The sequence below is a fragment of the Convolutriloba macropyga genome, chromosome 4 (assembly GCF_964194025.1).
Source record: "Convolutriloba macropyga chromosome 4, txConMacr16.3, whole genome shotgun sequence".
Taxonomy (NCBI): Eukaryota; Metazoa; Xenacoelomorpha; order Acoela; family Convolutidae; genus Convolutriloba; species Convolutriloba macropyga.
In genome coordinates, this window is record NC_134471.1 from 6359791 (window position 1) to 6385562 (window position 25772).

Below are 25772 nucleotides of genomic sequence, written 5' to 3' on the forward strand. Positions count from 1 at the left end.
AACTGAGAATGACTTCAAGCGCAACAAACAAATGGTATTCACAGAAGAAGATAAATTATATCATGAAACCAATAACACCTGTCATATCTGCAGCAAAACATGTATTAATAAAGTAAGAGATCATTGTCATGAAACTGGTAAATATAGAGGACAGGCATGTAAAATATGTAATCTGAGGTATAAACAACAAAACTTCATTCCTGTAATATTCCACAATGGCTCTGGCTATGACTTCAACCTACTATACAGTGAACTCTTCAAACAGAAAAATGATAAAAGAAAAGTAGATAACATACCACTAGCTGCTGGTAAGTCTCAGATGTTAAGCATTGGTTGTCTCAAATTCTTAGATAGTTATAACTTCCTAGCTATGCCTCTAGATCAAATGGCAAAGATATATCAGGGAAACTGCTTCGCAGATGGATGTAAAACTAAATCATTATATCTATATGAATACTTTGGTTTGGATGATTACCAAGAAGCTATAGGTAATCTAAAAACAGAAGACTTTAAATCCTCTCTACATAATAAATTACCAACACAAGAAGTAGATAACTTTAGTAATGAAAACAGTCATAAAACTGGAAAAGATCTAACTTTAGAGTATTTACAGAATGATGTGGATATATTAGACTACTGCATGAATGAATATGTTAAACTAAGTATGAAAGAATTCAAGCTCAACACACTACATTATGTAAGTCTCCCAGGTTATAGTTTTGATTGGTTAATGTCAAGTGGTGTAACATTAGATACAATACAAGATGAACAAATGCTAGATGATTTTGTTGGAGCAAAGAGAGGTGGTATATGTGGAATAATGGGTGATAGATATATAGATAACAGTGATGGTAAGACCATATGGTACATAGACGCAAACAACCTATATGGTTATGCAATGATGCAAAAGTTACCTTATAAGGACTTCCAATTTACTACTACTACTCTAGATGTAATATTGAAAACTCCAGATGATAGTGATCATGGTTACTATATAGATTGTGATATTGATTATACTAATGAATGTAAAGAGAGAACAGAACAGTTAGCACTAATGCCTAATAAGAGAAAGATAAATGATAATGAATTAGGTTACAGAGAAAGAGATGGGGGCAAGGCAAGAACAGAGAAATTAATCTTAGACCAAAACAACAAAACAGAATATATGGCTCATTATAGGATGTTAAAGTTCTATGTTAAGATGGGAGTAAGAGTAAAAAAAATACATAGAGTAATTAAATTTAAACAAGATTATGTAGAGATTATATACAAAACAATACAAATAAAAGAGCAACAGCTAAAACTGAAGCAGAAAAGGATGTAAGGAAATTAATGAATAGCTCATTATATGGAAGAATGTGCATGAATCCTCTACACTTCTTTCAAAGCAAGTTCCTGCATGATGAAGAAAAGATAATGAAAAGTGTAAGTAAAGCAACATTTAAGAATATAACTAGATATAGATATTATAGCCAAATAGAATATATAAAGAAAAAAATAGAATATAGCTCACCTGTATATGTAGGAGTAACAATACTCGAACTTAGCAAATTACATATGTTTGATGTATTCTATGATATTCTACAACCATCCCTCAAAGATCTAACACTTCACTATATGGATACGGACAGTTTCGTATTAAGTTACAGTGAAGGTAAAGTTAGTGATGAGCATATGGACTTAAGTAATCTAGACATACCTATAAAAACTAATAATAAAGTCCCCGGCAAGTTTAAGCACGAGCTGGGAAGTAGGATTATTGAGGAATTTATAGCATTGTCCCCCAAAACATATAGCTTCAAAAATTATCCTAAAAACACTAAAGAAAAAGGAATAAGGAAGCATAATAATGCTAGGCACATAGATTATTATAATGCATTAATGAATAATACACAGAGAACAGTAGATGAAAGCAGAATACAAAAAGTTGGGGATAGCATGACAACAACAAAAACAAGTAAGATTAGTTTGAATATATTTGATGATAAAAGGTTTTATGTAAACAATATAAAAAGTTATCCTCATCATGAGAATCTATATCTATTCAAAAGAGATTTAATAAAAAAGATGAATACTACTCCAATAGAGCTATTAATAAAATTAGGGTTAGATGTAAGTAAAGAATCATTAGAATCGTTCATAAATAATATTAAAGAATTAACCATCAATGATGATAGAAAGTTAATCCTTGCCGCCATTACACTATATAATGATTAATTATAATTATAAAAAATGACTAAACTAGAAACACTTATGGAATTAAATAATCTAGAAAAACAAAACAGAAGAAATAGATTAGAAAATACATTAAAACAACAAGAATATTATGGTGAAATAGAAGAGTTATTTGATCATTTAACTAAAACTTTAAATGCGAACAGTGAACACAATCTAGCATTAAGTGAACAAACATTGAGAGCAATAGATTGGCAAAATCAAGAGTTAGATAAACAAACTAAGATGATCCAGCAAGCTGGCTCCAAGTTTAATGAAGCATTAATGAAGTCCAATGGTGAAGCATTGGTGAAGTCCAACGACAAAGTTGTAGAGAAAGCTCGAGATAAACCACGAATGTTAGTAGATAAAGACACGGCTCAAATTATTAATTTAATGTCAGTTCAATCTAATCCCCAATTAAAGTTAAAGTTCGTAAATTTAGATATTGGTGAATTTGAAATGAACGGTGTTAAACTAATTTACCAAGAAAATTCATTTATAGTTAAGGAAAATATATTTGAATTGTCAGATGAGTTTATAAACTTTCTTACTAACCCTAATATAAAACATGGTGAAATCGAGGAAGATGAAAACAAAATTAAAAGGTTTTTAAAGGATATTAGATATGATTTAGGAAAAGGGGATAAGAAAAGCGCTAGATATAGAACAATAAAACGTATAATAGGGGTAAAAGATGATGTATTTGGCAGGGGTTTAAATAGCAACCCTAACCCAAATAATCAACGAAGTTGCCATTTAAATCAGGGTAGCTGTGACATCGTCAATGGTTTAGTAGAAAGACTAGAATTATTAATACTAGAAACAAAAGCTGGTCATGATGGATTATATGATGAAATGCTAGATATATCTAAGCAACTATTATCTATGAATATTATTAACCAAGAGCAACTAGATAATTTTGTTTTTAACTATGGTAAATAGGTGAAACCATGACTACGTCCATGAGCAAGCTCACAACTTCATTGATCAGGGAACCTGCTTTGCAGGTAGGTGAAACCATCAGGGAACCTGCTTGGGGAACCAAGGGCGGAGCCCCTTCGCAGATGACATCTATAAAAAATGTGGAAAAAAACAACAACAACAACAACAACTATTAGCTAAAGAAGTATTCAGTCCTCAAATAACAAAGTTTAGAAGAGAAAGAATAATACCATTATATAAAGATGAAACATGGTCAGCTGATTTAATTGATAAGTCATCTCTAAGTAAATACAAGAATAATTATAAGTTTATATTAACTGTTATAGATATATTCACAAAATATGCATGGGCTATTCCATTAAAGAATAAATCTGGTTTATCTATAATTAATGGTTTTAAAATAGTATTAGGCGAACATCCACAAGGTGGCTCTGAAAGTAGAAAACCAGAAAAGTTATGGGTAGATAGAGGTAGTGAGTTTTACAATAAAACATTTAAATCTTTACTTAAAGAAAATGAAACAAAACTATAGTCTACTTATAGCGATTTAAAAGCTGTGTTGATAGAGAGATTCAATAGAACATTATTACACATAATTAATAAACCAATGTTCATCAATGGTGATGGTAATTGGGTAAATATACTAAATGATGCAGTCATAACATATAACAATAACATTCATTCAACAATTAATATGACACCAGTTGATGCTTCTAATAATCCTGATAAAGTTAGATACTATGTTAAATCTACCAAAGCAATACCAAAATTTAAAGTTGGTGATTATGTTAGAAATGCAGATAAACGTAACATCTTCTCTAAAGGTTACACTTCTAATTGGAATAGAGAATTGTTTAAAGTTAATGAAGTTCTAAAAACACAACCACCAACATATAAAATAGAAGATATTAATGGAGAGATAATAGAAGTTAAATACTATGAACAGGATTTATTAAAATCCGAGTTTGACTTTGAATCTAATAATAAGGTTTTAGAATCATAAGACATATTTCTTACTGTAAACAAATAATGACAAGAAATAGATTTAAACAAGCGAAACATCCATCGGGGAACCCACTTCTCGGATCAACATCAACAAACAACTTAACACTAAGTAAGGCTCGTGGGTTATTCCCAGAAGATAATGAGAATATTGATATGAAGGATTCCTATAAAATTACAAATGTTCATCCTCCAATAGATGAAAAAGATGTTGTTAATAAAGAGTATTGTTACAATAACTTATTATCCTCTTCTAATAAAATAGACATTTTAATTAGAAACATAACTGAAATAAGAAAGGGTGACTTTTATAAAGTTACAACTAAAACATTACAACTAAATGAAACACAAGTTAATGATGAACTAATTAATGAGTTTATTGAATCAACAAATGAAGTCACAAATACTGTTAAGTTTTGTAATAAAGTTGCTGCTGATACTATCTCTAAATATAATCAATTAAAACAAGAATTTGATAATAATAAGTTTAATCGGAATATCACTAACATACAACTAGATGAAATGTTTACTACTGGGCTAAAAGAATTTAAAGAAGTTAATGAAAAGACTAATTCTTTTATAGATGAAGCCCTTTTGAAGAATAAAAGGACAATAGTACAATATATAATTGCTATACTTTTACGAAGTACGTTACTTGATAACAAAGAACAAGAAAGTCTAGAGAATCATTATGGTTTTAAATAAGAAGATATAACGAAAGAAATAGAAAGAATTTTTACTAATTAAAATAACCGAAACTATGACTAACCCAAGAGCACCGAGTGAGAGATTACTATATCCCAACTTGTCAACCGTTAAAGAACAAAACATAAACGAAAAGATTCAAGCCAATAATAAATTTAATAACAATATTAACATTATAAAAGATATAAATTATTATGAAACTAATAACTATAATAAGAAGTTAAGTAGATATAAGAATTATATTAACGTAGCTGAGATAACAGAAATAGTATTATCATCTATAGCAACAACTGCAACATCAACATCAGTTGCATTAACAGGTATAGGATTACCTTATTCTATACCAACAGCTTTTGCTACAGCAACTGTTTGTGGTTCATTATCAAAAACAATTAATACTAAAATAAAAAATAAAATTATAAAGTATTCACAAATGTATATTTTAAGTAAACAGTTTAGCTACAAGTTTAAAAGACTATATACTAAATCAATGAATGATAATAAAATAGCTAATGATGAATATAATGAATTAGTCAAGTATATGAGGATTATAAGAAGAACAAGAAAAACAAGCTGAGTATTTTTTTAAACTTAAGTTGTTAGTGTTTAGTTATAATAATGTATTTAGAAATAATAATATTAGTATTAATATTTATCCGCGAAGCGGTTGCACCGATCAGGGAACCTGCTTCGCAGATCGATAATCATAAACATATTATAAATATAATCAATCATAATCATAAATATAATATAATCATAATCATAAACATAAATATAAACATCATAAATTTAATCATGGTTATAATCAAATAATTATCTTTTCTTTGTACCTTCTTCTCTTAGACCATATGGTACATTGACGCAAACAACCTATATGGTTATGCAATGATGCAAAAGTTACCTTATAAGGACTTCCAATTTACTACTACTACTCTAGATGTAATTTTGAATACTCCAGCTGATAGTGATCATGGTTACTATATAGATTGTGATATTGATTATACTAATGAATGTAAAGAGAGAACAGAACAGTTAGCACCAATGCCTAATAAGAGAAAGATAAATGATAATGAATTAGGTTACAGAGAAAGAGATGGGGGCAAGGCAAGATCAGAGAAATTAATCTTAGACCAAAACAACAAAACAGAATATATGGTTCATTATAGGATGTCAAAGTTCTATGTTAAGATGGGAGTAAAAGTAACAAAAATACATAGAATAATTAAATTTAAACAAGATTATATATGTAGAGATTATATACAAAACAATACAAATAAAAGAGCAACAGCTAAAACTGAAGCAGAAAAGGATGTAAGGAAATTAATGAATAGCTCATTATATGGAAGAATGTGCATGAATCCTCTACACTTCTTTCAAAGCCAGTTCCTGCATGATGAAGAAAAGATAATGAAAAGTGTAAGTAAACCAACATTTAAGAATATAACTAGATAGAGAATATAGCCAAATAGAATATATAAAGAAAAAAAATAGAATATAGCTCACCTGTATATGTAGGAGTAACAATACTCGAACTTAGCAAATTACATATGTTTGATGTATTCTATAATATTCTACAACCATCCCTCAAAGATCTGACACTTCACTATATGGATACGGACAGTTTCGTATTAAGTTACAGTGAAGGTAAAGTTAGTGATGAGCATATGGACTTAAGTAATCTAGACATACCTATAAAAACTAATAATAAAGTCCCCGGCAAGTTTAAGCACGAGCTGGGAAGTAGGATTATTGAGGAATTTATAGCATTGTCCCCCAAAACATATAGCTTCAAAAATTATCCTAAAAACACTAAAGAAAAAGGAATAAGGAAGCATAATAATGCTAGGCACATAGATTATTATAATGCATTAATGAATAATACACAGAGAACAGTAGATGAAAGCAGAATACAAAAAGTTGGGGATAGCATGACAACAACAAAAACAAGTAAGATTAGTTTAAATATATTTGATGATAAAAGGTTCTATGTTTTATGTAAACAATATAAAAAGTTATCCTCATGATGAGAATCTATATCTATTCAAAAGAGATTTAATAAAAAAGATGAATACTACTCCAATAGAGCTATTAATAAAATTAGGGTTAGATGTAAGTAAAGAATCATTAGAATCGTTCATATATAATATTAAAGAATTAACCATCAATGATGATAGAAAGTTAATCCTTGCCGCCATTACACTATATAATGATTTATTATAATTATAAAAAATGACTAAACTAAGTTCGTAAATTTAGATATTGGTGAATTTGAAATGAACGGTGTTAAACTAATTTACCAAGAAAACTCATTTATAGTTAAGGATAATATATTTGAATTGTCAGATGAGTTTATAAACTTTCTTACTAACCCTAATATAAAACATGGTGAAATCGAGGAAGATGAAAACAAAATTAAAAGGTTTTTAAAGGATATTAGATATGATTTAGGAAAAGGGGATAAGAAAAGCGCTAGATATAGAACAATAAAACGTATAATAGGGGTAAAAGATGATGTATTTGGCAGGGGTTTAAATAGCAACCCTAACCCAAATAATCAACGAAGTTGCCATTTAAATCAGCGTAGCTGTGACATCGTCAATGGTTTAGTAGAAAGACTAGAATTATTAATACTAGAAACAAAAGCTGGTCATGATGGATTATATGATGAAATGCTAGATATATCTAAGCAACTATTATCTATGAATATTATAAACCTAGAGCAACTAGATAATTTTGTTTTTAACAGGTAGGTGAAACCATCAGGGAACCTGCTTGGGGAACCAAGGGCGGAGCCCCTTCGCAGATGACATCTATAAAAAATACAACAACAACAACAACTATTAGCTAAAGAAGTATTCAGTCCTCAAATAACAAAGTTTAGAAGAGAAAGAATAATACCATTATATAAAGATGAAACATGGTCAGCTGATTTAATTGATAAGTCATCTCTAAGTAAATACAAGAATAATTATAAGTTTATATTAACTGTTATAGATATATTCACAAAATATGCATGGGCTATTCCATTAAAGAATAAATCTGGTTTATCTATAATTAATGGTTTTAAAATAGTATTAGGCGAACATCCACAAGGTGGCTCTGAAAGTAGAAAACCAGAAAAGTTATGGGTAGATAGAGGTAGTGAGTTTTACAATAAAACATTTAAATCTTTACTTAAAGAAAATGAAACAAAACTATATTCTACTTATAGCGATTTAAAAGCTGTGTTGATAGAGATTCAATAGAACATTATTACACATAATTAATAAACCAATGTTCATCAATGGTGATGGTAATTGGGTAAATATACTAAATGATGCAGTCATAACATATAACAATAACATTCATTCAACAATTAATATGACACCAGTTGATGCTTCTAATAATCCTGATAAAGTTAGATACTATGTTAAATCTACCAAAGCAATACCAAAATTTAAAGTTGGTGATTATGTTAGAAATGCAGATAAACGTAACATCTTCTCTAAAGGTTACACTTCTAATTGGAATAGAGAATTGTTTAAAGTTAATGAAGTTCTAAAAACACAACCACCAACATATAAAATAGAAGATATTAATGGAGAGATAATAGAAGTTAAATACTATGAACAGGATTTATTAAAATTCGAGTTTGACTTTGAATCTAATAATAAGGTTTTAGAATCATTAGACATATTTCTTACTGTAAACAAATAATGACAAGAAATAGATTTAACCAAGCGAAACATCCATCGGGGAACCCACTTCTCGGATCAACAACAACAAACAACCTAACACTAACTAAGACTCGTGGGTTATTCCTAGAAGATAATGATAATATTGATATGAAGGATACCTATAAAATTACAAATGTTCATCCTCCAATAGATGAAAAAGATGTTGTTAATAAAGAGTATTGTGACTATAACTTATTATCCTCTTCTAATAAAATAGACATTTTAATTAGAAACATAACTGAACTAAGAAAGGGCGACTTTGATAAAGTTACAACTAAAACATTACAACTAAATGAAACACAAGTTAATGATGAACTAATTAATGAGTTTATTGAATCAACAAATGAAGTCACAAATACTGTTAAGTTTTGTAATAAAGTTGCTGCTGATACTATCTCTAAATATAATCAATTAAAACAAGAATTTGATAATAATAAGTTTAATCAGAATATCACTAACATACAACTAGATGAAATGTTTACTACTGGGCTAAAAGAATTTAAAGAAGTTAATGAAAAGACTAATTCTTTTATAGATGAAGCCCTTTTAAAGAATAAAAGGACAATAGTACAATATATAATTGCTATACTTTTACGAAGTACGTTACTTGATAATAAAGAACAAGAAAGTCTAGAGAATTATTATGGTTTTAAATAAGAAGATATAACGAAAGAAATAGAATTTTTACTAATTAAAATAACCGAAACTATAACTAACCCAACAGCACCGAGTGAGAGATTACTATATCCCAACTTGTCAACCGTTAATGAACAAAACATAAACGAAAAGATTCAAGCCAATAATAATTTTAATAACAATATTAACATTATAAAAGATATGATAAATTATTATGAAACTGAAACTAATAACTATAATAAGAAGTTAAGTAGATATAAGAATTAAATTAACTTAGCTGAGATAACAGAAATAGTATTATCATCTATAGCAACAACTGCAACATCAACATCAGTTGCATTAACAGGTATAGGATTACCTTATTCTATACCAACAGCTTTTGCTACAGCAACTGTTTGTGGTTCATTATCAAAAACAATTAATACTAAAATAAGAAATAAAATTATAAAGTATTCACAAATGTATATTTTAAGTAAACAGTTTAGCGACAAGTTTAATAGACTATATACTAAATCAATGAATGATAATAAAATAGATAATGATGAATATAATGAATTAGTCAAGGTATATGAGGATTATAAGAAGAACAAGAAAAACAAGCTGAATGTTTTTTTAAACTAAAGTTGTTAGTGTTTAGTTATAATAATGTAGTTAGAAATAATAATATTAGTATTAATATTTATCCGCGAAGCGGTTACACCGATCAGGGAACCTGCTTCGCAGATCGATAATCATAAACATAATATAAATATAATCAATCATAATCATAATCATAAATATAATATAATCATAATCATAAACATAAATATAAACATAATCATAAATTTAATCATGACTATAATCAAATAATTATCTTTTCTTTGTACCTAAGTATAACCCTCTTCCTTTCTGTACTACCTTTATACCTTCACCAGTAGTTGCAAATTTAATTAAATCGGGTGTGGCTGATAAAGCAGCTCTAGGGTTTCTAGATGCAGCTGCACTTCCTATTTTACTTGCTATTTCTAATGCTCTTACTGGATTATTGGCAACCTTCTTTCCAAAGTTAACTGTAGCCCTACCAACACTTTTAAAGAAATCTTTCAATCCCTCTGCTTCTATTGTTGCATCACTAACAGTCATTGACTTATTTCTCTTACACTTATCACAATTAGCCTTTAACATTTTGGTACCTTTTGAAGTAATCCGTGAAGCGGGTTCCCCGATAAAACCTCTTATGTTATTAGTACCACTATAATGTCTACCTCCAACACAATATGAATTAGTTTTGAACTCATTTAAAAGACTCATTTCTATATATAAAAAATAATGGAAGTTAAAAAGTATAATCCCTTTGTTGTTATTAAGCCTAAGCCTGAGCACCGGGTTAAACCTAAAGCCAAACCCAACCCCAAACTAAACTTGAAGCTAGAGGCTTAGCTCTAGAGAATAAAAAAAAATAGATATTATTTATGCTAAGGGTTTTGTTAAGACTAGTAGGAAATAGTTTGATTATCATTGATTTAGTCATTGTTTAGTCATTGGTTAAGTCAATAAATATATCATTTATTATAACTATGACTTAATTATAACTAAAACTAAGTCTATGATATAATAGGCCTCCGGCCATCTGCGAAGCAGTTTCACTGATTAATCTCTACGAGATTATATCAACCATTTTATTACCATCACTATCCACACTAATAACCTTTCTAGTTAAAACTAATGCATGACATATAACATCTGCAACTGCAGCACTAAATTTAAAATTAAGTTGTATTGGTTGTGGACCTATATGATCACTTTGATATCTAGTATCAAATACATATATTCTATGACCACTTTTGAATGTTCTATGAATTATATATGGTTTTATATTATGTGGTAGCCCATTATAATCTTTATTAAAGCTAACAATCTCTTTAAAAGCCTCATTATAATTATTGGTACCACAATTAATATTCATTCTATCCTCGGGATAAAACTCACTACCAATCTTACAATAACATTCATTACATCAAATGTACTTGCATCATGAGTTTCTTCATTAACATTATTATTTTCAAAACCAACTATTATATATTGTGGTCTTTCCATACCAAGATCAAACAAGAAGTTAGTAGCATTGGGCACATTCTTATAAAATGTCTTTCTTTCATAATTGCTAAAGTCTACATTATTCTTTTTACTTAAACCCTTTTGCACAATAATTCTATTATCATTACTAGGATCAATACTAGGCACACACCATGATATATCTCTAATTTCTATATTACCATCATTAGCAACTGCACCAGGATTAGCAGTAACTCTAAATAGAGCTCTATCATTATTATTTCTTTTTAATATTAGTTTAAATCCTAAACCATATATAATCTTTTCTAAATCATTTACAAAACCAAATAGATCACTCATCTTAATCATCATATACATATGACCTCGTTGTGCAGAAATATGGTCACCTTTAAGTTGACTATCTCTATTGCCCTGTTTTCTAACAAAACCACTCTCATATTCATCAACAGTACTAGTTAATAACTTATACATCAATAGATTAGGATGGCAATGATCTATATATTTAATAGTCCTACCACCACTAGTTTCAAGCTTAATTGAACTAAACAATGCCATTATACCAGAATTAACTAATCTGATATTAGCATCATTAGCAAATACACCACCAGCATCATCTGATACAACAAGCTCTATCTCTAGATATGAATCATGCAAATTTAAGTGATTCTCTTCTCTATTGTGTATGATAATAATATTGGTATTAACCGTATTCATTGTTGCCAGATTATTTGGTTTATATTTTATAATCATACTTTTATGTATATCATTATTATAACCATAAGTTGTATCCAAATTAAAATCCATTTTTATAAGATAAAAAATGACTGATTCACGAAGGGCTTCTCCGATAGTTTAATCTTAAGAGAACTGCAAAATATACACGAAGCTTTAACTAAAACTAAAGAAGAGCATACACTTAACTTTAGAATGATAAAGCCAACAGAAAAGTTTAACTTTAGTTAACCTATACTTAACTCATCAAAATTAGGTTTAATTAGATTATCTGTTTATAATTCGGTGTTTAATGTGAATAGAAGGAACAATCAATTCATATATGATATCAAGGGTGAAAAATGGTCAGCTACCCTTATTTTAGCTATTATACCAGGAGCATATGAATTATTCGAAATAGAATTAATAAAAGAAGAAACCAATGGTAATGTTATAATGGTAATGAACCTGATAAGAATACAATGAAAAGTTTAATGGAAGTAAAACAAGGTGCAATTAACTTTGACATAGAATATTCAATAGCCCCATTACTGGGCTTTAGAAAAATAGTATATGAACAAGGTAAATATACATCTAGGAAAATTAATGATATGGGTTTTAGTACTATTAACATTCATTGTAATGTGATATCTGGTGTTAAAGATAATGGGAATAACACAGAAATACTATATACTTTTACTCTAACAGAACCACCAGGCTATCTAATAAATATTATACCAACTAATATCTTATATCAAAATATAACTAAAGATAGAATAGAATATATAGAGTTTCATATTAAAGATGAGCATGGAAGACCTATAGACTTTAATGGTGATGTATTAAGTTTTACTTTACATCTGACGTAGTCAGCAACTTCGTTGATCTGACGTAGTCAGCTGACCAAAGGTCCATCTATGTTAACACAGCAACTTCGCTGATCTGGTGTAGATATAAACTTAAACTTAAACTAAACTACAAAACTCTCCGATCCCAATTAATTCTTAGTTTACCATTAATATTTTTATTTTTAGTTATATCAATGACAACATAATTATAAGGCTCTTTCCATACCTTATTACATATATTAGCAAAATCATTATAACTAAGTTCAACATTATTAAAGAAATCTTGATATATCGATGCTAGGACTTTACCTCTTTGTTCAAATAAAATAAATAGATTACAATTCTCTCTAACACTTGATTAAGATATATATTGCAATTATTATGTCTACCTCTACAAAAGTATCCATTAATAACTGGTTCTTTGGCTCTAACACCATCGAATATCATTAGTTTCTTTAAGTCTTTGGGTGGTTTATCAGGAGATGGTAAATCTTTTATATATTTAATAAATTCTATAATTGCTTTTGGGTTTATTCTTTCTAATCCATTTTATTGATCACCAGTAGGTCCAATGATGTATAGCTTATCAAAATATATACTAGCTAGAATTAGTTTTTTTAATAAGAATGTCTTACCACATTCACTAGGACCAGATATTATACATCTAAAGTTATCTGGGAATGTGGCTTCAGTAATTATATCATCATCATTTATCCATGATTGTAGATCATCATTTATGTTTATAGAGATAGTGTTAGTAGGACATTCTTTATTGTTGGGTTTACCCTTTTGATGGGATTTTATCCATGCTTCACCATAGGACTTCGTCCATCCGGGAACCAGTTCCGCCGATGTTTCACCATGTTTTTCATCCAATATATCTGCCAAGCAGGTTCCCTATAAAATTATCATCATTATCATTATTAGTAAAGCTACTTCGTTGATCATTATCATTATCATTAACATCATCATTATCCTTAATATTAACATTATCATTATCATTAACATTAAAATTATTAGCAAAGCTACTTTGTAGATCATTAACATTATCATTATAATTAATTATCAATGACATTATCATTATCATTAACATTATCATTATTATTATATTTATCTCTAACATTATCATTATCATTAACATTACAACCTGAACAAAAACACTCATTATATATTCCTGGATATTTACATTGATTAACTAGAATATTTAAAGCACTTTTAATTCTAAATCCTCTATCAATAAGATAGATCATGTATAAACAATAAGCTCCACAATAAGATTCATCATAATGTTTTATTCTCTCATTAGAGCCTAGATCAACATATTCTTCTAAAAATGGTGGGGTCTCAACACCAAAACTATCAAAGTAATACGCAGGACCACCTTCTCTTCTTATAACTAAAACCCAATGTGTACCTTCAGTTGATGTAGATTCACAATAAAGTTGAAGTTAGGTTCCCCGATCAGGGAACCTGCTTCGCAGATCGGTGAAGCCGTTTCACGGATACTATCTGAAGTCTCATCTCATTACTATTTCAATTGGTGTTAGACTTATATCTTTACCTATATCTTTTATTCTGATATCACTCATAGCATTATTATCAATATTAAATTTATTATTGAATTCCTCAAAAGTTAGGATAAGCATTTTCATATAATAAATTTTATATATAAAAATGGATAAAGGCGGTATACTTTTTTTTCTTATTATTATAATTGGAATTTGTTATATAATATATGATTCAATACCAAGTAAATATACAAAACTAGAAGAAAGCTTTGGTGGATTTATGAATAGGAGTCTAGTTAGATTTGAATATGAAAAGTCACCATTACATACTATTGTTTATGGTGGAACTGGTACGGGGAAAACATATTTTATTAGACAATACTTAAAATTATACTCAGTCCAAAACCAAGACCAAAACCAAGATCTGCGAAGCAGTTTCACTGATCAAGCTAAAAATATAGTTATAGCGTGTAAAGATGACAGAGACTGGATAGATCCTGAGTCTAATAAGTTTTATACTGGGTTTGATAAATGTGATATAAATATGATCACAAAAAATAATATGCATAAATTTCAAAATTGTGTAATAGTACTTGATATGGGTGATAGGTTAAATAAGGATATAGCTTATTTTTTTTTACTGAAGGAAGACATTATAATATTCAAATGATTGTAATGTGTCATAAACCAGCTCAAATAATTAATACAGCAAGAATGGGTTGTGATACTATTTATTTAACAACTTATAATGGACCTGATCTATTTAAAAACTTTAATGAGATATATAAATTTGAACATGACTTCAGTAAAATAATTAGTGAGTTAAATAGTAACCATTATAATCGTACAGATGGAATGTCAGATGAACTTCGTTATGGTATAATTAAAAATAATAAGAAGGAAAATACTATTATTATTCATAGTAATAGAACAATGATATATGATTCAAGAGTTGGTTTCCTTGATTTAAAAGCTCTTAGTTTAAAAGATGAATTAGAAAGAGAAGATATAAATAAACTTATAGCATATATGAAACCACTCATGATAAATGCAACAGATAGAAATGTTATTAATCACGATAACTATATATTCTATTTTAATAAACTTCCTAAATTAAATAATATTAAAATACAGAGTGATGTTTTAACTAAGAAATGATTATGAGAAAGGGTATAAAAAGTTTATCAACTATTGGTGGAATTATAAGCTCAGGTTTAATTATATTTAGTTATATTTATCCCGATATAATATCAAGAAATGCTGGGAGTGTAGCAATGGGAGCAAGCACAATGTTGAGTAGAGTAAATACATTGGTTAATGTTGGATATGGAGAAGAGTTGGATAATGATCTGCGAACAGACTCCGCCTGTGGTTATCCAACGGACGAAGTCCGTGGCAAGCCAAGTGGTTATACCGATGGTGAAACATGGGCAAAGCCCAATCTGCGAAGCAGTTTGGTAAACCACGAACAAAGTTCGTTGGAGAGCCACGAGCAAAGCTCGTTCACTGATCTACGAAATGCAATACAAGAAGAATATATAAACGACGAGGATGGGACTTTAAATAGAAAGGGAGGAAAGTTTTTAACCAGACTATATGGAAATAATGAAGAATTTAGAGAAGAGATTATAAATTTTGTTAGAGATAAAAAAGAATTAGACCTTGAATTGATTTTGGATAAGAGATGTAAAACTAATACACTCAATACGTTAGGAAATAAATATTTAGCAGAGTGTATCACATCTGAAGATAATACTAAAGATTTAATTGAAATCATGGCTAAATATTACCCCGCGAAATGATTAGGTAAATATTAAAGTTTACCCTATTATAAATGCTTTTAAAATGTTTAGCGTGTAACTATAAATATGGAAACATTGCTGTTTTAAAATATTTTGAATCATGTCATAAAGATAAAACTGATAAATGTATGTGTGGTAATATAATACTAAGTGGTACTTGTGCTAATAATTTTTCTCCATGGGGTTGTTCTTTAAAAAATTAATCTAGTTCTAGTTCTAGCTCTAGTTCTAGTTCTGGTTCTGGTTCTAGTTCTATCTATGACTCTAACTCTAACTCAGATCCTAACCCTAACCCTAATCCTACCCACATCACTTTTTGGACTAATAAATCCTAGAAATTTTTTCCTTAAACTCAACGACTTCCCGTGCCCAGAAAGTGATGAAAGTACCATGAGTGATCAGGAAATCGAAAATATTGGAGAGCCAAGTGTTTATTTGGTGATTTTGTGCTCAAAAACAAGATTTTTTGAGTTAGGTTTAACGTTCGTCACTTTTTGGACACTTCAATTTTTCGCAATTTTATCAAAATTTTGACAAATTTTCTCAAAATTGGAGAGCCAAGTGTTTATTTGGTGATTTTGTGCTCAAAAACAAGATTTTTTGAGTTAGGTTTAACGTTCGTCACTTTTTGGACACTTCAATTTTTCGCAATTTTCTCAAAATTTTGACTATCAGACATGTGCAACAAATGGTATCCCTGCATTCTACTCAAGCAGTGGAGTACGGCAATATAAATTTTTTGAAGATCGGATTACAAAAAATTACTCAAATGTGCTTCACAAAAAAAATAAAAGTTAAGGCTAACTGAAAATTTTTGTTTTGGAAATTTTTGTATGAAGATGTTATCGGATCGTTCTGAAACCTACTCCATCGTGTTCCCCGTGAAATTTAAGTCAAGAATACATCGTTTACGGAAACTTCCTTAAACCCAACTGAAACTTGACATAAACTGAGATGGAACTATATGTGTTGAAACTAAAAACTCAAAAAGTACCTATATCGAAAAAATCGGGTTTCTGAAAAATTGTCGTAGAAAGCTGAAACTTTGTAAGGAGGTACTTTGGACCGAATGATTACTAACCAGATACGTTTCATTGCTCAATTCAAGCAAAAAATACCATTTTTCCAAAATTCTCTATAAGCGTCACTTTTTGGACTCATAGTGGTGAGTTTTGGTTGTGACCACATCTTGATATGTTGAGAGAATCCAATGATAATAAAAATTATATGGGCGTACTCAAGAGATAATGGGGAGCACGGCAATATAAATTTTATGAAGTTTGGATCAGTGTTTGCAGAGATATTCAGAAATAAAAAAAAAGTTCGGGCAAACGCGTCACTTTTTGGACACTTTAGTCCTAACTTTTTTTTTCGCACAGAAACCATACTTCTAGTTACTTTGAAGACTTCTTATAAATTGTATCGTTAAGCCCACTATCTGAGCTTTATTTTGAGCTATCATTTAACGTTTTGCTCAACTCCTTCCCATTCAAAAGTCTTACCAAATTTTTCGAACCAGATTTTTTTTTTTTTGCACAGCGCTTTTTCCGCACATAGAGTATGCAAGCAGTCCATTAAGGCTAGAATTAGTAACACGCACGTAAAGTATATTTTAAGAGCTTTAATATGAGCCATATATGAGCTCATTTGGATAAGTGGTTCAGTGGTTGCAGAGATATTCAGAAATAAAAAAAAGAATTCGGGCTAACGCGTCACTTTTTGGACTCTTTAGTCCTAACTTTTTTTTTCGCACAGAAACCATACTTCTAGTTACTTTGAAGACTTCTTATAAATTGTATCGTTAAGCTCACTATCTGAGCTTTATTTTGAGCTATCATTTAACGTTTTTGCTCAACTCCTTCCCATTCAAAAGTCTTACCAAATTTTTCGAACCAGATTTTTTTTGCACAGCGCTTTTTCCGCACATAGAGTATGCAAGCAGTCCATTAAGGCTAGAATTAGTAACACGCACGTAAAGTATATTTTAAGAGCTTTAATATGAGCCATATATGAGCTCATTTGGATAACAATTTATATTCTGACACGTCAAACATTTTTTTTTCAGTGAAAAGTTGTCACAAAAAGTAATTTTAGGCAGAAACGCAACTTTTTTGCACGAATTGCTGATTTTATTGCTTGGCTGTCTTTGTTTATACCTAAATCGCCCCCAAATTTTTGTAGAGCGGGATCGGTTCATTAAAAGTGGTCCAAAACAGTTTTTTTGTAACAAGTCATAGCAACCTGATTTTTCACTTTTTATTGATCCTAGCTAAGATACCGTAAAAAACTCCATTAGTATAGGTTTATATATATGGCTGAGAAGCTTATTATCAGAGCTTTAAAATGAGCTATATATGAAGCAATTTGAGCCAATATTTGTTTTCTTTTCAGTAGAACAAGAAGTAATAATTTTTCACTAAATTGTGTCAAGAAGTAATTTTAGGCTGTAACGCAGTTTTTTTTTACGGAATTGGTAATTTTATTGCTTTATCGTCTTTGAATCGTAATTGCTTTATCGTCTTAGACGTAAATCGCCCCAAATTTTTGTAGAGCGGGATCGGTTTATTAAAACTGCTCCAAAACAGCTTTTTTGTAACAAGTCATAGCAACCTGAATTTTCACTTTCAATTGATCCTAGATTAGATACCCTAAGAATATCCATTAGAGTAGGTTTACATATATGGCTAAAAAGATTATAATCAATGCTTTACAATAACTATATATGGAGCAATTTAAGCTATCATTTGTTTCCCTTTTACTAGAACAAACATTAGTGACTTTTCGCTAATTTTTGACTGAAAGTTCAATGAAGCATTCTGGCTCTTTATCTCTACATTTTAGCAAAACATTTTCCAATTATATTGTATTTCTGAACTCCGTATAATTAGAGAATTTCAGAAAAATTATATATTTCTTAGGTTTGGCATCCTTAGGTACCCTTCAAAGTGCCCGAATACATGTTGAGAAATTATTCTTGTTTCAGTATTCTTGCCGTTAAACGCAACATTTTAGAATAACAACGTTCAAGTATATTGTCTCTCTGAACTCCATATAAATAGAGGATTTCAGAAAAGTATATAGTTCTTATGTTTGGTATCCTTAGGTACCCCAGAAAGTGCCCGAATACAGAATACTTGTTGAGGAATTATTCTTGTTTCAGTATTCTGGCCGTTTATCGCAACATTTTAGCAGAACAATGTTCAAGTATATTGTTTCCCTGAACTCCGTTTAATTAGAGGATTTCGGAAAAGTATATATTTCTTAAGTTTGGTATTCTTAGGTACCCCTCAAAGTGTCCGAATACATAGAATACATGTTGAGAAATTAAACTTGTTCCAGTATTACGGCCGTTTATCGCAACATTTTAGCAAAACAATGTTCAAGTATTTTGTTTCTCTGAACTCCATATAATTAGAGAACTTCAGAAAAGTATATATTTCTTATGTTTGGTATCCTAGGGTACCCATCAAAGTGCCCGAATACATAGAATACAAGTTGAGAAAATATTCTTGTTTCAGAGTTCTGGCCGTTTATCGCAACATTTTAGCAAAACATTTTTCAAGTATATTGTTTCTCTGAACTCCAAATAATTAGAGGATTTCAGAAAAGTATACATTTTTTATGTTTGTATCCTTAGGTACCCCTCAAGTGCCCGAATATATAGAAAACGTGTTTGAGAAATTATTCTTGTTTCAGTATTCCGGCCGTTTATCGCTACATTTTAGCGAAACAATGTTCAAACAAATTATTTCTCTGAACTCCGAATAATTACTGGATTTCAGAAAAGTATATATTTCTGATGTTTGGTATCCTTAGGTACCCCTCAAACTGCCCGAATACAAAATACTTGTTGAGAAATTATTCTTGTTTCGTATTCTGGCCGTTTATCGCAACATTTTAATGAACAATGTTAAAGAATATTGCTTCCCTGAACTTCATATAATTAGAGGATTTCAGAAAAGTATATAGTTCTTATGTTTGGTATCCTTAGGTACCCCAGAAAGTGCCCGAATACAGAATACTTGTTGAGGAATTATTCTTGTTTCAGTATTCTGGCCGTTTATCGCAACATTTTAGCAGAACAATGTTCAAGTATATTGTTTCCCTGAACTCCGTTTAATTAGAGGATTTCGGAAAAGTATATATTTCTTAAGTTTGGTATCCTTAGGTACCCCTCAAAGTGTCCGAATACATAGAATACATGTTGAGAAATTAAACTTGTTCCAGTATTACGGCCGTTTATCGCAACATTTTAGCAAAACAATGTTCAAGTATTTTGTTTCTCTGAACTCCATATAATTAGAGAACTTCAGAAAAGTATATATTTCTTATGTTTGGTATCCTAGGGTACCCATCAAACTGCCCGAATACATAGAATACAAGTTGAGAAAATATTCTTGTTTCAGAGTTCTGGCCGTTTATCGCAACATTTTAGCACAGCATTTTTCAAGTATATTGTTTCTCTGAACTCCAAATCAAATAATTAGAGGATTTCAGAAAAGTATATATTTTTTATGTTTGTATCCTTAGGTACCCCTCAAGTGCCCGAATACATAGAAAACGTGTTTGAGAAATTATTCTTGTTTCAGTATTCCGGCCGTTTATCGCTACATTTTAGCAAAAAAATGTTCAAATAAATTATTTCTCTGAACTCCAAATAATTAGAGGATTTCAGAAAAGTATATAATTTTTATGTTTGGTATCCTTAGGTACCCCTCAAACTGCCCGAATACAAAATACTTGTTTAGAAATTATTCTTGTTTCGTATTCTGGCCGTTTATCGCAACATTTTAGCAGAACAATGTTCAAGTATATTGTTTCCCTGAACTCCGTTTAATTAGAGGATTTCAGAAAAGTATATAGTTCTTATGTTAGAAAGATAGAAAATTTGTTCAAGTTGAATAGGTCAATCGAATTCCCGGATAGATAAATGCTCTCGCATTTATTAAATTTTGTCTCTCAAATGTGTTAATTTCATTAGTAAGTTTACTTGTCAGATGTCTTTAAAAACAAATTTTTGTTTAATTTCAATTATTTTTTTAAATATATTTTTCATGGAGTCTGTTTTTATCCCATCACAGTTGACACTCTTGTTATAGTCAAATGTCTTTTACAAACCGTAAAAAGATAGCGAAAAAACTAGCAACTGTTCTTTCTAGGATAAACTAAATAGTTTGAATTGATAGATTTTTTCAGTTAATTTTGTTTTGAAGTTTTTAAAAACAATTTCCTAGTCTAAGCACCTTTTAAAATAATATTAATTGCTCTCGAATGAGAAGCAATTATTGTAAATGTGCCATTTTTTTAATTCAAAAATTTCGCTTGACGTCAGATAGCCGAGTGGTTTTGCCTCTGTCGAGGTGAAGGAATCGGACTAAGGAGGTTGGTGTTCGAACCCTTCATTCGTCGGTGTTTTGCGCCCATAAAAGCAATTTTTCCGACGTTAGTCGGTTTATGTTGAAAATAGTTCTCCTACCATAGAAGAATATATTTGGAGGCTAACGTGACGCCACAAATGAGTCAAAAGTTGTAGTTAAAAAAAACTTTAGAACTCAATTAATTTAGAAGCAAATTTTGATCTGACTTATTCTCACCATTATGAAAACTTTCTTTGTCATTAGTTCGAACGTGCAAATAATGTATTGCCACTATGTCAATGTTATATATCACGTTACTATGTTAGAGGGTATTTAAGCGAGATCCCGAATTTTAATTCCCATCTACTCTTCCAATTTTTGGCCTTGGATTAACTGTAATTCCGGATCCTCTTCGTTTCTGCCCCCCCCCCCCTCCATTACGTTATGTTAGCTAGCTGATCCCGATCCTTAAACTATAAATTAATAGTAGTATAGTGCTCCAGTCAGCTGGTGTAATTAACGGATCTATTCTGTTTTCACCCCCCCCCCCCAACAGTTACAAATTATTTGTTGTTATATAGCACGTTACTATATAAAAAAATAGCACGTGCGCCTGGGGCGTAAAAGATATAAGCCCACAAAGCTGGGGGGGGCAAAACAGAATAGATCCTAATTAACCTTCGCTCTTGCCTAAATTTTTTTTAGAGCAATGTACATATATTTAAAAAAAAATATTCATCTTTAGATGAGAAAGTTAAATAAACAAAAAAACTTACAGCATCAACTAGTTTCTCGACGAATCCTTTTCCATCACATTCGTACTTGTAACTTTTCAAATTGCCCACATCTGCTGGCGTAAGAACATATCGAAACCTTTCAAAACGCATATTTTCTGAAACAGTGTATTTCCTCGGACATTTCATGGTAACCGGTTAAAAATCCCATGTAGTAGTAGTAGCAGTAGGAGAGTCTTTAGGGTCGGAGCCCACGGGTGTAAAAAGACCCTTCAGTTTTCGTTTGGCACGAGTTTTCTCATTGGATTGCAGATTACAGTTGCATAGATGTCTCCAGGTGCAGCTGTCGAGTTCGTTGCAGCTTCTGTGAAGTAGTTTTGGTACATCTCTGTCAGAAGTTTCTTCGTCATTGGCTTCTCCGTTGTTCTTCTGATGATGTTGTATAGCTTTGCGGCTCTGAAGAAGAAGTTTTCGTCTGATTTCTGTAGTCGGTGTTTGGGGAGTTCAAATTCCTGCTTTTGTCTTGTTTCGTTTTCTTTTCATCATACAAACAATTGATAACATCACAAGGGTCAAGAGTCTATTATCCCATTATAGCCCCATCCCATCACCTAACTGACAAAGACAAAACCGAAAATAGCCGGGTGCCCTAAACTATGATTCTATATGATCTCAGTAGCTTTGATAAATCGTACACCTAGAGACCAGCGCATACAATGCGAAACATGCGGTACAATATAGGTAAAAATCACACCGTCTTTAGGTGCATATCTTGTGAAATGTAATAAAAATGAGTGAACAAGTCATAGCTGCTCGACAAGTAAATGTTAACATCTTTCTCCTCTGCAACCAATGCGTCTCTCTGAAACAAAAGAGATATCGTCATTGAGGTAGTGAAAAATCACCAAAGAGCAACAAAACCAGCACTGACAATCAAAGTTCTCACAAGTGTGGTCACGGAAACGATTGAGAAATAAATGAAAAGCTTAAAGTATCATCGGTAACAACGGGAGGACAAAAGAACTTCCAACCGAAAGTAAAGAGGTCCCATACAAGCGAATAGTTGAAGACAATGGTGTAAGGGTCCGAGGAACAGCAGAGAGCAAAAGCGAGGACCAAAGAAAAAGGGATGAGTCAGCCAGATCAAAGTAAATGCAATAATGAGCTTCCTGAACATTAACACCCTAATCAATGACTGCCACTGACTCGGTTTATACGAAAAGAACAAATGTAGACCAATACTTATCAAACTCGCTAACAGCTTGGACAAACGTACCTTACTAATGTCTTTATCAAAACTTCGGAAATATAATAAGAAAGTGTGCATAAGCAAAGAACCCACACAACAAGTACAAATTGAAAACAAACTACTGAAAAGAAGTCTAGAACTGCTCCAGACGGGCAATATCAACAGAAATTAAATAAAGATCTGAAATCTAAAGCTCTTTAGGAAAGTCAACAATGACTGGGTTGACGATTGGGAGGATTGACAAAATCACCTGAAAAAACCTGAGATTGCAATCTCCGAAGCATTCTTCAGCTTACGCGAATTTGCTGTCTCGCGAACTCTTTACTATGTATAAACTATGTATAAACTATGTATAAACTATGTATAAACTATGTATGTGCATAAGCAAAGAACCCACACAACAAGTACAAATTGAAAACAAACTACTGAAAAGAAGTCTAGAACTGCTCCAGACGGGCAATATCAACAGAAATTAAATAAAGATCTGAAATCTAAACCTCTTTAGGAAAGTCAACAATGACTGGGTTGACGATTGGGAGGATTGACAAAATCACCTGAAAAAACCTGAGATTGCAATCTCCGAAGCATTCTTCAGCTTACGCGAATTTGCTGTCTCGCGAACTCTTTACTATGTATAAACTATGACATTATATGCCTCTCGGAAACCTGGCTCACTGACGCAGTCCCGAACGAAGCTCTTTTTTTAAGGGGTTACGTATTTTTTCGGCAAGATCGAATATCTGATGAAGGGGAAACAAAACACGGGGGCGTCCTTGTTGCTGTCAAAGAAACCCCGAAGGCAAAACACATCTCACTGAGTCCCAAACTCGTAGACACAATTGTAATTTACATATCTTCAAGTAAATCTTCATTAATAATTGAATGTATATAAAATCCTCCAAAAAGCTGCTCCTAGAGATGAAATCTCGACACATTCCAGCAATTTTTCAAGCATGTGACAAACAAACGACAATCTATGGAATGTAATTCAATAATTGTTACAGGTGATATTAATTTTGTTAGCGCCAACTCGAAAACAATGCATTCAAGCGATGAGTATGAAAATGACCGTCTTATCCTCTTAAATGAACTTAACGTTGAGCAGGGATTTGACTTCAGAGACTTAACGGGTAATATTAAGCAACTAGATGTGTTTTTGGTGAACAATTCCCAGCTCTAGATGGAGTCTATAATTGATAGCACTCTAAACAACCAATACAAAATAGGCAACGCTAAGTGCTCCCAATAGGCAACCAATAACTATTTGAACAGAAATTTTTTTCTTTGTCGACAACTCAGAAACAAAGAGATTTGCAAAATTAGTTCCAAACAGAGTCGATTGGCAAAAACTAAACGAGATCATCTTAGAGAAACGCTTTCAAACGCATTGCTACAGTAATCTTGACGAACACTTGAATCAATGGTACTGTTGGTTCAACAAACTATTGAACGTAAACGTCCCAAAAAAGACAACTCACAGAAAAAATCTGCCTCACTGGATCTCTAAAGAAACATCACATCTTGTCAAAAAAATTAGACACAATGCAAAGAAAAACGCAGAAAAAATAAAAACCAAGCAACACTTTCCAAAATCATTCAATTGAATAATGAAATGTCTAAAAGAACGACAGAAGATCAACTGAATTATGAAACTGAAATGTTCAGATCCAAAGGTTCAGCAAAATACAACGTTATTTAATATAAAAAAGCGCCACCATGTCCGAGCGAAATGTGTAAAAGCAATGTGTTTCTTCAGACATTTCATTTTAGCTAAAAAGTATTAACTGTTTCATGTTAATCGATTGAAATCCAATCATACAAACAATTGATTACATCACAAGGGTTGAGAGTCTATTATACCATTATAGCCCATCCCACCACCTAATTGACAACGACAAAACCGAAAATATTGGGGCGCCCTAAACGATGACTCTATATGATCTCAGTAGCTTTGATAATTTGTACACTTAGAGACTAGCGCATACAATACAAAATAAATAAAAACCAGGCCATCTTCAGGTGCATATCTTCTGAAAAGTATATGCACATGTCATCGAAATGTACAAAAATGAGTGAGCAAGTCATAGCTGCTCTAGAAGAAGTAAATATTAACATCTTTCTCATCTGCAACCAATGCGTCTCTCTGAACAAAGGAGATATTGAGGTAGTGAAAAATCACCAAAGCAACAAAACCAGCACTGACAATCAAGAAGTTCTCACAAGTGTGGTCACGGAAACGATTGAGAGATAAATGAAACGCCTAAAATATCATCGGTAACAACGGGAGGAC

At 31.0% G+C, this 25772-nt stretch overlaps 1 protein-coding gene across 2 annotated transcripts in view; it reads right to left on the bottom strand.

Moving 5' to 3' along the window:
• Window positions 1–22669, bottom strand: part of LOC142338236 (choline/ethanolaminephosphotransferase 1-like) — a 102110-nt gene extending 79441 nt beyond the window's left edge. For both annotated transcript variants that reach the window (XM_075387896.1, XM_075387897.1), the window contains exon 1: window positions 22276–22669. In XM_075387896.1, coding sequence (XP_075244011.1) covers window positions 22276–22422 — 147 coding nt within the window. In that variant the 5' untranslated portion in view covers window positions 22423–22669. The remainder of the gene's footprint in view (window positions 1–22275) is intronic.
• Window positions 22670–25772: the final 3103 nt, after the last annotated feature.